Source organism: Carica papaya, chromosome 7 (genome assembly GCF_054855325.1).
Source record: "Carica papaya isolate Zhongbai chromosome 7, ASM5485532v1, whole genome shotgun sequence".
NCBI lineage: Eukaryota > Viridiplantae > Streptophyta > Magnoliopsida > Brassicales > Caricaceae > Carica > Carica papaya.
Window position 1 is genome coordinate 21,114,831 of NC_142315.1, and position 13,776 is coordinate 21,128,606.

The window sequence follows — 13,776 nt, forward strand, 5'->3', positions numbered from 1 at the left end:
GAGCTTTCATTTTTCTTTAGGGTGGTTCAAATTAATTGAGTCAAACTCAAATAGTCTTTTATTGTAAACCGATAGGCAAGTCTAAATTGGTATTCGTTCAGTTCCTACCACCAGTTTTTTGATGTATTAAAATATTCATTCACTGACCTATATTGTTGTTTCACAAACCATGTCTTGAGTGTTAGGTTATAAATTTATGCAGCATCCTTGATTTTGGAACTTATTTCACTGATTACATCTTGAACTGCCTTTCTTGTAGAAAGAACTTTATAGTTTTGCTTAGTTCTGGAGTTATGGAGTTCCAAACCTATGTCATGATCATGAAATCTTCTTTATTCCAGGCACTAAATGTAGGATCAAATGTTGGTTTGGTACCTAGAAGGTGATTGAGCTTTCATTTTTCCTTTAGGGTGGTTCAGATTAATTGAGACAAATTCAAATAGTCTTTTATTGTGAACCGATAGGCAGCCTAAATTTGCTAAAATTCACAGGTGGAAATTTCAATTTGGGGATATGCTTTAGTATTTTGAGAAATCATATTTACTGCCACATTCACTATTAATTGTCTGTCACAAGTGTTCTTGACTTCAAAATTTTTCTTGAAATACTTAAACAATTTGACCAGCAGCAAGTGCCACAAATTACCTACTTTTGATACTTGGGTATGTTGCCTTTGTTTATATTCATTCTCACTAGACAAGAAAACTTGATCCCTAAGTCCTGAAATGTATATATATGGGATATTTCTCATCTTAAAAGGGGTACAAATGTTATCATTTACTCACCTAAAAATTTTATGCATCTGTAGACTCCACTTGTTAAATAAGATTCCTACTTTACCCAAACAACCTTATCTTTATAAGAAGCCTATATTGGAAGATGATACAGAATCTTCAGCGAATTTTAGCCACCACTTTTGTTACACACCTTTAAGACCATCACCTCAGGAGAACGTTAAGAACCCACCAACAAATTTATTGGCATAAGAGAATGATCAAAGCCCACTCAAAAATTCATCAACAGATCATAGGTTTTCTCAAATATATACAAAGATGAAGATGCTGAATATTGAGCCAAAGTCAGTCCAAGAATCTAACATTGATCCCTGAATTGAGATAAGTTCCATAAAATTTATACAATCTTCTAATAATGACATATGTATTATACTTTGTAAAGGTACAAGAGAATGCACTAAACACCCTTTGTATTCTATCTTGCAATTTGTCATTTAATAAATTCTTATTGACCCATAAAATTTTCTTGTAAGTGATGAATATATCCCTAAAACAATAATTGTCCTATGGAAAATGAAAAAATGCTATGCGTATAGAAATACAAACATTTGAAAAGAACCAAACTTGGAAAATGGTGAGTGTACCCAAAAGCAAGAGACTGGTGAGATGTAAATAAGTTTTCTCAATCAAATATAAAGAAGATGGGACAATTGAGAGGATTAAGTGAGATTGATGACAAAAAGTTATATTCAGACATATGGGATAGACTACTTGGAAACATTCGTATCAGTAGTCAAGATGAATACTGTGCGAATCTTATTATTATAGCTTCCCACTTTGATTGACAGTTGCTGTAGTTTGATGTAAAAAATATTTTTTTAAATGGAGATGTAAAAGAAAAAATCTATATATTAGATATTTTACCATGCTTTGACAAAGAAGTAAGATCAAATAAGGCACTATATAAACCTAAACAATCACTAAGAGTATAGTTTAACAGGTTCACAAAAGTGATGGTAGATCTAGAATTTAAGTAGACTAAAAAAAATCATACTTTGTTCATCAAACACTCAAAATAAAGAGAATTACAGCTCTGCTAATATACGTTGATGACATTATCATAACAGAAAATAGTAAGAATAAACAATTAATACTAAAACAGTGTCTTAACAAAAGAATTCGAAATCAAGCAAGTAGGCAAGTTGAAGTGTTTTCTGACAATTTAAGTTACCTGTTCTAAATATGATATTTTTATTTCTGAACAAAAATACATTCCTGACCTATTAAAGGACACTGGTAAGTTAGTATGTAAACCAACCAGTACACGCGTTGGTCCTAATCGCAAACTAAGAATAGTAGTATGATAGTAAATAAGAAAATATATCATAGATGAGTTGGAAGGTTGATCTACCTATTCCACATGAGACATGACATTGCTTATGCAATAAGTGTTATAAATCAATTCATGCACAATTTGAAAGAAGTACATTTACACAAAATATTGCAGTACTTATACTGATGCAGATTATGCAGGTTCGGTTATAAACAGAAGATTTACTACAGATTATTGTACCTTCTTTTGTAGCAACTTAGTCATTTTAAGAAATAAGAAACAAAATGTGTTTGTGAAATTGAGTGTGGAATTAGAATTTCGGACAATAACACAAGAAGTATATAAACTAGTTTGGATAAAAATAATTTTAGAAGATCTTAGAATCAAGTGGGAAAATCCTATCTGCCTATGCTATGACAACAAGTTGGTTACAAGCATCACTCACAATCTGATAGAACATAATTGGAGCAAACACATTGAAATTGATAAACATTTATCAAATAAAAACTTGACAACGGTCTAATATGTACGTGATATATGCTCACCAATTCTTACTTGGCAGGCGTGTTAACTAAAGGTGTAAATAATCTAACATTCCAAACTCTTATTGGTAAACTGAGAATTGACAATATTTATTCTCCAGTTTTATAGGAAATGTTAAAAATGAAGTAAATTAGAGTGTAAAAAAAAAAGTAGATCAAGTTAAAAAATATAATTGTTAAAGAGAAAGTAAATCTTGGTGTTATAGATTAACTAAATTCGATTAAATGGTATAAGAGTTAATTGCATCGTATTTAGTCAATTGTAGTTAATTGTCTTTTTCTGTTTTTCATTCTAGAAAATCTGTATGTATAAGACTGTATATTAAATAGAATACACATCAATTAAAATTATTCTTAACTATATTAGTTAGTCAACTTTTTGTTTTATGTATTTATATCGGACTACATATATTACAATTTATTTCTCTGTTTTAGTCTCATATTCGGAACATCCAAAATTCCTTAGAGATTGTATATGACCTTTCATTATTAAAAAACAGGAAGAGGGTTGTCTTTTTCTCTTTTTCTTAAGCACAAACTGGATATTAAAGGGGAATCAAAATGATGGGGATTGTAGGGAAACAAGATTTGCATTTGCTGTCCTGGCATGTAATTTTGGATTAGGATTACTGAGTGCCATCAGCTAATTTTTAATTTTGTATTCCACTGCACAATAAGCTGCCATGCAAGATTGCTGTCTGTGCTCTTATGCCTAAAAATTGTTGTTGATGAGCTTAATTGCATGTTAAAACCGGGAAAACTTTGTTTTTTCTGAATCTGTTTGAATAAGCTGTTTTTTTTTTTTTTTTTCTGAATCAGTTTGAATAAACTTAACTTTCAAATTTTTTTTCTACAAAAATATGAGATATGAAGTGATTATACTACTCATTGCTAGTGCCAACTCTATTCCATAGTTATGAATTGTCTCAATACTGGCAATTTTGGATAAACAGAGAAGTAGAGAATTGAAGCTATATGTCAAGTTTCGTTTTCCCTTAAAAAATCTTCATTTCGAGGAGGAACTGGAAGTAGCATGAAAAGCTTCAAATGCTATCACTTTCACGAGCATCAATCAAGATCACAGTATTGCCTGTCGTAGTTCATCTTCAATCCAGAAACTCAGCAACACAATGCAATCACCAACTGTTATACCACTCTCTGAGTTGCCCATTAATTGCCAGAGAAGATTACAGTGCCAGCTCGAATATGGCTCGATCCAATTGGCTGGTCACAAAGCTGAGCAAAGAAGGCAAGATTGACCAGGCAAGGAAACTATTTGATGAATTGCCTGACAGAGACGTAATTACCTGGACTACGGTGATTACTGGATATATCAGATGTGGGTTTATCGAAGAAGCAAGAAAGCTATTCAACAGAGTTGATGCCAAGAAGAATGTTGTCACGTGGACTGCAATGGTTGGTGCATATTTGAGGAGAAGACGGGTAGTGGAAGCAGAGAAACTTTTTGATGAAATGCCAGTTAAAAATATGGTTTCTTGGAATACTATGATTGATGGCTATGCTCAGAATGGGAAGGTTGATAAAGCTCTTCAGCTGTTTGAGCAAATGCCTGAGAGGAATGTGGTCTCATGGAACACAGTAGTTACTGCTTTGGCGCAATGTGGGAGGATAGATGAGGCAATGGAGCTGTTTGATAAAATGCCGAAAAAAGATGTGATTTCCTGGACGGCAACAGTTGCTGGTTTGGCCAAAAATGGGAGGATTGATGAGGCTAGAAGGGTATTTGATAGGATGCCTGAAAGGAACGTTGTTTCCTGGAATGCAATGATAACAGGTTATGCACAGAATATGAGGTCGCTAGAGGCTTTTGAGTTGTTTGAGAGAATGCCGGAGAGGGACTTGCCTTCATGGAATACAATGATTACTGGCTTTATTCAGAACAGAGAGTTTAATATGGCTTTGAAATTGTTCAATGAGATGCCAGAGAAGAATGTTATCTCATGGACAACAATGATTACTGGGTATATACAGGATGGGAGAAGTGAGGAGGCATTGAAGTTTTTCTCGAAAATGTTTTCAGACAGCATGGTGAAGCCTACTCAAGGAACTTTTGTGACTGTTTTGAGTGCTTGTAGTGATCTTGCAGGTCTTGGGGAGGGACAACAGATTCATCAGATAATTAGCAAATCAGTCCATCAAGATAATGAATTTGTGGTATCAGCACTTATTAACATGTACTCAAAATGTGGGGAGTTGGGTACTGCTAGGAAGATGTTTGATGATGGATTAGTAAGCCAAAGGGATCTTGTGTCTTGGAATGGTATGATTGCAGCCTATGCTCACCATGGATATGGACAAGAAGCAATCAGTCTATTCAATGAAATGCAGAAACTGGGATTTAAACCCGACGATGTCACCTATGTTGGTTTGCTCTCTGCTTGCAGCCATGCTGGTTTGGTGGAGGAGGGAATGAAGTACTTTGATGAACTTGTGAGAGACAGGTCCATACAAGTGAGAGAGGATCATTATGCATGCTTGGTTGATCTCTGTGGTCGGGCGGGAAGGCTAAAGGAGGCATTTGATTTTATCGAGCGGCTTGGGTATAAGCCCTCTGCTTCTGTATGGGGTGCTCTTCTTGCTGGGTGTAATTTTCATGGCGATGCAAATATAGGGAAACTGGCTGCGAAAGAACTTTTAGAGGTAGAACCAGGGAATGCAGGGACATTCTCATTGTTATCTAACATTTATGCTTCAACAGGGAAATGGAGGGAAGCTGCTAAACTGAGACTAGAAATGAAGGACAAGGGATTGAAGAAGCAGCCTGGTTGCAGCTGGATTGAAGTTGGAAATAGGATCCATGTGTTTGTAGTTGGTGATAAATCTCATTCCCAATGTAGACTTATTTATTCTATTCTCCATGATCTTCATGCAACAATGAAGAAGATTAAGCATGTACCAGAAATTGATTTTGGAGCAGACAGTGATTTCTTGTTGACTTGCATATTTCGTGATTTTCTATCACTGCCAAAAGTTGATTAACAGAAAATGCACAAGTGGAAAGCTAAGTGAATCCCTTTTGTCCATTTCAGGCTTTTCAGCTACAGATCTCTTTATATCCCTGTTTCTTCTCCCCTTGATGTTATTAAATTGTTTCCACTGATTTTTGTAACAGCAAATTAGTATATTCCTGACGCCAATTTTCAATTTAAGGACGGGAGAATAAGCTTATACATTATATTTTGGAAACTCAGCATCTTTGTAAATGAATGGGAAGGGGCAAAAGGCCAATTTTGATTTTTCTTTTCAATTGAAAGATAAATTAATTTGATTTCAATGATAAAAAAACATTAACCCTAAAAATATAATAACTATTAAATAATATTTATATATCCTTATTCCGGTTAATGAAGAACAAATTTATTTATTTAAACATTTTTTTCTATCAAATTATGCCTCTTCTAGTAATTAAGAGAAGAAAAGAGCTGATCCAAGTAGCAACAAAAATTCACATTACATCAAGAGAATAATATAGAGGAGAAGACAGATTTATAAAATCTGCAACCCTAGGACTACAATATATTCTATGTTGCCTACTAGCTGCTACAATGTTGTCTTGTTACACAAGTCTTTCATGTTAAGAGAAGTGGAAACATGAGATCTAAACTTGAGAATTATTAGAGGCTTACAGCATCACCCTTTACATATTTGGCCTTCACACAAATTTTGGACTTCTGTATTTGTTTATGTATCTACTTGGCTGCTTTACCTATGACGATACAATTTTGAATTAGAATCTTATACTCACATCCAAATACAGATTCATAAATAACGAACATATTACAACTATGCTCGATAGGCCATACCTAGGCCAATAGCTTCCGAGCTCTTTGTGATCCTCATCCTCTTACAAGTCTCGGTGAACATCCTGCCAAAACCAGGTAAATTTGGTGAACATTCTTCTTTTATGTTTTGCTTTTTGCTAATATTTCAGCTAATTATTGGATATTCAAACTATAAAAGTTTTGAATTAAGTAGAGAACAGTTTTCAGATTGACAATCTTCAGCTAATTGTTGGATATTCAAACTATAAGTTATAAATTAAATAAAGAACAGTTTTCAAATTGACAAGCATGAAAGATGTTTGGTTTCATTGATCAACATCAGAGCATGCAGACACACCGGATCCTTGGATCCTTCAACAGGATAAAGAATTTAAGGAGAATGGAAAGAAAGAAAAAGAACATCATAGTTTTGGTTAAGGACATCCAACTTTCCTTCACTTAACGCTAGAATGCTGCCACTGTTAGAAAGTTATTTGGTCAATTTGTTTGACTATTTTGTGAACAATTTGAAACTCATTAAGGGAGAAAAGATTACTCCCAATTCACAGAGATGCCAAGCGTGCAGCCTTCAGTATTTATCAATTTTCTCATTGAAGATCTTTCTTATCTAATTATTGATCAGCAACACCTCATCTCTAGCCATGACATCCTATATATTGATATTTTTGAACATGTATCATATAATAACTAGAAAAGAAAACTCGGGTTAATTCATATTAGACAATTTTCTTGTGATCTCCAGGAACTACTGAGTTCAGAATGACACTTACTTCCATGGAACATCACCAACCAGCATCCAGTCACCGTCTTTATCTTCATAGGTCAGTACATTCTCCGAACCATGCAGGAGATCCATCAACCGACTCTCGCTCAATCCATCTCGACTGGATACTCCTTGGGGACCACATTGACCTAGAAAAGAAATTGCATAGACAGGAAATAACTCCTAACTAAGATGTTATGAATTTTTACCCTGGTAGAAAATGAGGTTTGTATACAATTTGGATGTAAGCACTTCTTGTAATGTATGCATGCCATGTTATTATATACCAAGCTGACAAATGTTACTCTTTCCAATGATGATGCTATAGAAGGTTAATATCACCAGGCTCAACCTTATACGAGGCAATAGTTTTAAATACGATTAATATCCTAACAACCTAGTAACATCCAACAGTTATTTAATCACGTGATTTGAGTTTCAGATAGAACCTTAGATTACTGGCTTTGGTGGTTTTAATGAACCTATATCTGAATATATAAAGTGCAACATGCTACGTTATCCGAACAACAAGGAAAACATGATTTGCTCATCAAGAAAACAACTCAAGAAGCTCAAGTTTCCAGCCGCAACATTGGCACCAATCTATTATTGGATGCCAGTCAGACAGTTGCTCTCCCTCAACCCCGGAAAGGAAAGAGAGGAAGGGAGCAAGCAAGAGAGAGAGAGAAGAATATATATACATACACAAAACAAAGGAAAAACAGAAATGAAACTACACAGGTGGCTGACCTATATCTTAATCAAGTTAGAAGTTCTGTAGACCTTCACCGAGATTCAAGCATCACTGAAGTACTTCCGTTAAGGAGATTAGAGTCAATTGGAACTTTTCCATGTCAATCATGAAATAGCCATATATTAACAGAAAAAAAGATTACCAATTGTAAAGCAGTTGAACATCTTTTCCAAAGCCGAAGAGAGTTCAATGTAGCTGCCATAGGTTCTGAGATCAACTTTCCTCAAATAGGGAGCACCATCCATGCTGACCTTGACATACAAACATCCCGATCCCAATTTTGTCTCTGTATCCTCATCATTCTTTGGCAGGTGTGATGCCATTGTATTCTTCCGGAAGGAACGAATTGGTGGCCATCCTACAACTTGTGCTCTGTTCAAAACATAAGAAACATGTTATTGGAATTTGCAGAGAGCTGAGGTACTGTAATTGTTTGCAAGAAAATTTAATCAACACTTCTGCAGTAACTAGTGCAATTAGATGTGGCAAGAGAAAATCAAGCTGAAATAGACTCTTCCACAAAGTTGATTAAAGATAAAATTTGTTTTAAAGAAGACCAAAGGCTTTTTAGTAACAAAGCATGAAAGGAATACATTAACTGATTTACAAAGGAGTCAAAAAATATCTGAAATATGTAAAATACTAATAGGATGAGATAAAAATATATGTATTTTCTACTTTAAAAAAAAATAAGTGAGTTGAAGGTTCGTTGGTTACCCACTAAGTTTGTTTCGCTTAATTTTTATTTATTCCACAGTTTTGAAAGTCATAAAAACAAGAATACATGCAACTCCATTCCTGTTTTTCTCTCTCAAATTTCCTCCAGCATCGAGGAGCATAAACAGTCGACATTGCCACATTAATAAGCATCTAAATTCAGGAAAAACCAACAACAAAGAACAGGATGAAAACAGTATAGATCGAGAAGAAATATTTGCAGAAAGAAAGATAAAAATTGAAGTGAAGCAGAGTGATACGAGAGTCTAATCAAGTTACTTTGAAGCAGGAGCAAGCCCATGGCCACCAGGACCAGCATCCTGAGTCTTTTTATCCTGCACCAACCCAACGAGCTTCGGTGACTGAGGCACCGCACCATCCTTAACAACCGAACCACCCAGACCGGAGCTCGACCCGCCAACAGCCATAGCAGCACCTCTAGGAGAGAACAACATGCCAGCACTACCACCAGGACCTTTAGCGCCCAAATCAACAGCAGCAGCTTCAGATCCAGAGGAGATGACCCACTTGGCAGACCCCCTACCACCATTGATGGCATCACAGAATCCCCTCTTAGCCCCTGACACCGCGTAGCTATTCAGTGAAAGCACCACCAGGTCCCCGTTCCCATCAGCATCATCCCTGTCTGGTGACTCGGAACCAGGTAACCCGAGTCTCAACTCAGTGGCCTTGAAGTTGAGACAATTTTTTCTGTTGTTTTTATCAGATTTGGCCATGGAAGGAACATCTGATAAACCTATATAGTCATGTTCTACGACTGGTATGGACATCAAAACTTACATGCAATGCTCAAAAAACCATGAAATACGGATTTAAAGAAAAAACAAGAAGAAGGAAATCCTCTTGGATTATAAGCAGAATGATTTGTGTTTACAGTGAAATAAGAGGGATAACTAAGCAAAAGAAATCCTTCTGAGCTTTTGATGACTCTGTTTTACTCCTATATATATCTCACACTCCTCTTTTCTCTCGCAAACAGAGTGAGTAAATCCGTAAGAAAGAAGATTGTATAAGAAAACCCACTAAAAAATGCTCTTGTACCCGGTAAAAGAAGTGCTCGTTAAGAAATTTAATTTAAAAAATTCTGTATTTTTAAGTTATTTTTTTGAAACAAAAAAAGAAAGTTGCATCTTTTCACGGCTTTTTGGGTTCTACGATATAATTGATGTATTATTATACTCCATTATATTGCATACAACTTTATGTGGGCAACCATCCCGACAAGGCACAGAAAGGACCCCGGGCAAACTTTCCGATACTACCCCTTTTACATTTTTATGGGTCGGCCATTCTAACATGCGCAATAATCTCCGTCTGACGGGCAAGGAAAGCTAAAATGCGCCGAGACTGTGTTTCTGGAAACAACAAAAAAAAAAGAAGAAAGAATGGATGGAGCAGAAGAAAAGGAAAGAACGAAGAGTGGTATCTGAAACGCCAAAACTTATCAGACTTTCAAGAGGGCGAGACAGCAAAAGAATGCTGCTAAAAGAGAGAAAGAGAGTACAGAGATTTAATTTTTGGCTTATATGTTGTTTGGATTCCAGGAAAAAGTCAAGAGAGGGGAGAAAGAAAACGAGAGGAGGAGGGGGTCAGCGAAGGGGTTAAGGGTAAAGCTGACAATGGCAAAATGAATCCAGAGAGAGGAGAGGGCAGACGGCAGTTTGATAAACTGAAAAGAAATCTTTGTGCGTGGGCATATGAAAGAGAAGTGACTCTCTGCTTTTGGATTCTTCTGCTCCTCCTGTTCGGGTCTGCTCAGACATGTTTTGCGTTTTCCAGGAAATTTTTGAAGCTTTCGGATCCGGTTTTATAAAACCCGCATTCCATCCGACTTCAAAAAATTAATTAATTTTCAGTCACTGGGTTTTGTATAATTTAAGAGATTAACCTGAAAATGATTATGTGGTGTTTCCCACAATAAATCAACGTAAATTTTGATAATTTAGAACGGTTAGAAATTATGTTTTCTATCTTAGAAAATATGTGATTCAAGTTTATGAAAAAGTAATAACACATTTTTTAAAGAGGAAGATAATTTCTTATGTTCCATTCAGATTATTTTAATTAAGAAAATTAATTATTATGAAACATATAATTTATATTTGAAATTTTTATTAATTATATTAATATTTCAGCTGTATTATCACGTTGAAGGAATAAGGTAGCATTACCCATTATTGAAGAGTATCTGTTTTACAATATATACATGTGTGTGTGTGTGTGTGTGTGTGTACATAGAGAGGGAGAGAAGGGGGAGAGAGAGAATGAAAAAGAATTTTAATGTATTATATTTATTATTGGTAGTAGTCAAGCAAGCGTGAATAAAGTTTTAAACAACAATAATAATGGCACGACGTTTAAAGTTGGGCACGGGTCAGAATAAGTCCACGCTACAAGAATGGGTTGTTGGGGGGGGGGGGGGGGAACAAAACGCCGTTAGGTTAGGATTGAACGGCGTCGGCAAAACACAATTACTTTTCCTTTTCTCCTTAAACTACTAAAATAACATCTTTAATTTTTTTTTAATTAAAACATTAATTTCTCAGTTTTTCTCCAATTATATGATGTTCTTCTTTATGTCCCACAAGATTAGTACAAACCCTTTAGCTTTAATCAATTAATTAAATATTGAGAATTAATGTGAAGAGTGGATGGTGGAGAAGAGGTTAGGGGTATTTAGGTAAATGTAATGGGTTCGTGGGCCACAAAAGGCCACAAGGGAGGGGAATAATCTGGTACTTTGTGTCCTTCGCCTGTCAATTTCATGGGGAAAAAATATTGCCTATGGATCTAATCTGAAGTGGTAAAGATCTTAATTATGATTTTTTTTTTATTAGTAGATATGTTTATTTGTCCTTGTGGTAAAACTATTTCTTAATTAATTTCTATTCATCAAAATTGAAAATTTTCGAGAATCATTGTGCGTACTAAATATCATTTACAATTACGGAATAGACTTTTGGCTAACATAGGTCAAATTATTATTAACTACTTCTTAATTTTTGCAAGTCAAATATGTGGTGTTAAGATAAGAAAGAAACTTATTAGGTGTTTAGAAAGCCTATTTAACTTAATTTTAGTCAATTATTTTTTTCTTTTTAATAATTTTAGATTGTTGTAAAGTACACAAAGTTCAAGATACTCAAATTCCCTCTTAAAAAACAAATGAATGTATTCGACCAACGACCTAAATATCTATACATTTATCCACCCATGTCAAAGTATGGATTTGATCGACCTGAGAAGTGGGATGCAGAACTCCATAAAGGATCCACGTGGACTACATATGCACATATGCATGTATAGGTTCTTTTTAGGGTTAAGAAAAATAACTATATAGATTAAAAAGTGTATATCTAAATTTTTTCTGTACATATATAAGTCTTGTTTTTTTCTCCTCCAAGAGACAAAAAGATTCGAGAGAAGGAAAAGGTAATCATATTCAGGTCTTTTAACCGATCGTTGCTTGGTTTCATTTTCTTTTTCCTCCCCTTTTTTGGCAATTTCTTTTTGGACTTCATCTCACAGATCATTTCTAAACTTTGATTTACCCTATTTGTGAGAAAATTTGATGGTACCAAAACAAATTGTGAAGAACGAGAACTCAAATCAAACTACAAACTTAACTTCCCATCAAGATCCATCTTCCTCGTATAGAAATGCTCTTGATCCTTTTCATCCAAATAGGTTGTATTGTATTGGATCCAATGAGAACTCAAGCGCACTACTTGTAACATAATTGCTAGATATGAGCAACTAACATTTTTAGACAAGATCCATGAAACATTCGTTGCGAATAAAAAACAAACTAGGGTTTATCGATAAAAGTCTAAAGGACCCAACTTATCCAAATAGCCCATTTATGGAGCATTGGTTGCATTGTAACGATATTGTCATTAGATGGATACATGTTGTCATTTAGCGTAAAGTACAGTATGTTCTATATAGACACGAGTCACCGATTTAGTGTCAAGCTAAAACAAAGACATGCACAATAGAACACTCCTAAAATCTACAAGAAAAATATGTCATAATTAATCTTACGAAAAACTAAGACAATATAAGTGTTTAATTTTTTAAAAAATGAAAGTTTTATTTGATTAGCTGTTAAATTATGAATCAATTACAAATTATACATAATAAGAGTTGAGAGCCATAATCGAGTATCAACAGAGGAACTAGGTAATTAAATTCCTTATTAAATTAAATGAGTCGTGCAAGGTTATCAAGGCACAAATACTATTAATACGGTCTTTCATTAGCCTAAACAAAGTGTATTCCATTATCCAATAAGAGAAAAAGCATAGAAAAATCTCGTTGGACAGTTCACCTAATAGAGTATTAGTTTTTAATCTTAGGGAATGAAACATAATAAGTAGAGCACCTAACACAAATGTTGAGAGATATTATTATTCTCACTATAAGATTACATGTTATTTGGTTGAGTGATGTTTTAAGGCCAATTCGAGTAAGCTTGTATATACCTTACAGCATGTCTGATCACACTGTAGAAACCTGCTCCAAGTTGCATGGATATTTGAAGGGACATAAGCTTCATGAGAAGGTTTAGCCACCTAGTGTAAACCAAGTGTCAACATCCTCAACATATGAAGAAAGGAACACTGAAAAATAATTTCTCATCATTCAATAATAATATGTGCAACTGATGTCATTACTGCAATAAAATCATTCATCAGTGCATCTGGTACAGTTACCTATTGTTCTCCATCAAGACCCTAATATGTATGTGTTTTTAATATGTATTTTTGCCTCTTTACTCAATTAATAGAACCCAAAAAACATAAAACTATTTCTTGAATCATTAACACTAATGCCTCAGATCTTATTATATTCATATATTCTCCATACACAAGCATCACAACAAGCACTTCTTCTATAGTTGTTTTACCAAATGGTGATAAAATGAGTATTTCCCAAGTTAGAATCATAAAATTCTCATGAATGAACTCTTTACAATGTTCTATATGTTCAATATTTTAACTTGACTATCATATTTTCCAAAAGATTGACTCATGACTCAAAATGTTGTCTCATCTTCTCATTGTAATTTTGTTCAATAAAGAACATCTCGACTTGGGAGACAATTGG

General features: G+C 34.6%; 2 protein-coding genes across 5 annotated transcripts in view; one reads left to right on the forward strand and one right to left on the reverse strand.

Moving 5' to 3' along the window:
* The window catches only part of LOC110818560 (Pentatricopeptide repeat (PPR) superfamily protein), a 30,516-nt gene extending 24,696 nt beyond the window's left edge, over positions 1 to 5,820 (forward strand). For all 3 annotated transcript variants that reach the window (XM_088207081.1, XM_088207082.1, XM_022047478.2), the window contains one exon: positions 3,563 to 5,820. In XM_088207081.1, coding sequence (XP_088063207.1) covers positions 3,657 to 5,609 — 1,953 coding nt within the window. In that variant the 5' untranslated portion in view covers positions 3,563 to 3,656 and the 3' untranslated portion in view covers positions 5,610 to 5,820. The remainder of the gene's footprint in view (positions 1 to 3,562) is intronic.
* A 233-nt stretch (positions 5,821 to 6,053) lies between these two features.
* On the reverse strand, positions 6,054 to 10,380 carry LOC110818561 (auxin-responsive protein IAA27-like). Of its 2 annotated transcripts, XM_088207084.1 has the most exons (5): positions 8,926 to 10,373; positions 8,072 to 8,301; positions 7,183 to 7,324; positions 6,434 to 6,495; positions 6,054 to 6,336 (listed from the first exon to the last, which is right to left on the reverse strand). In XM_088207084.1, exons 1-5 carry the CDS (start codon positions 9,435 to 9,437, stop codon positions 6,320 to 6,322), a joined length of 963 nt encoding a protein of 320 aa, XP_088063210.1. In that variant the 5' UTR covers positions 9,438 to 10,373; the 3' UTR covers positions 6,054 to 6,319. The 2 variants fall into 2 exon arrangements, with proteins under 2 accessions (XP_088063210.1, XP_088063209.1); XM_088207083.1 differs by lacking the exon at positions 6,054 to 6,336 and having other exon boundaries at positions 6,351 to 6,495; positions 8,926 to 10,380.
* Between the last annotated feature and the right edge of the window lie 3,396 nt (positions 10,381 to 13,776).

Excerpts from the sequence above, each read along its gene's own strand:
- LOC110818561 (XM_088207083.1), bottom strand. The coding sequence starts at position 9,437 with ATGTCCATACCAGTCGTAGAACATGACTATATAGGTTTATCAGATGTT. Across the intron at positions 8,302-8,925 it reads GGGCTTGCTCCTGCTTCAAA|AGCACAAGTTGTAGGATGGC; the intron begins GTAACTTGATTA and ends TGTTTTGAACAG. Across the intron at positions 7,325-8,071 it reads GTTCAACTGCTTTACAATTG|GTCAATGTGGTCCCCAAGGA; the intron begins GTAATCTTTTTT and ends TTTCTTTTCTAG.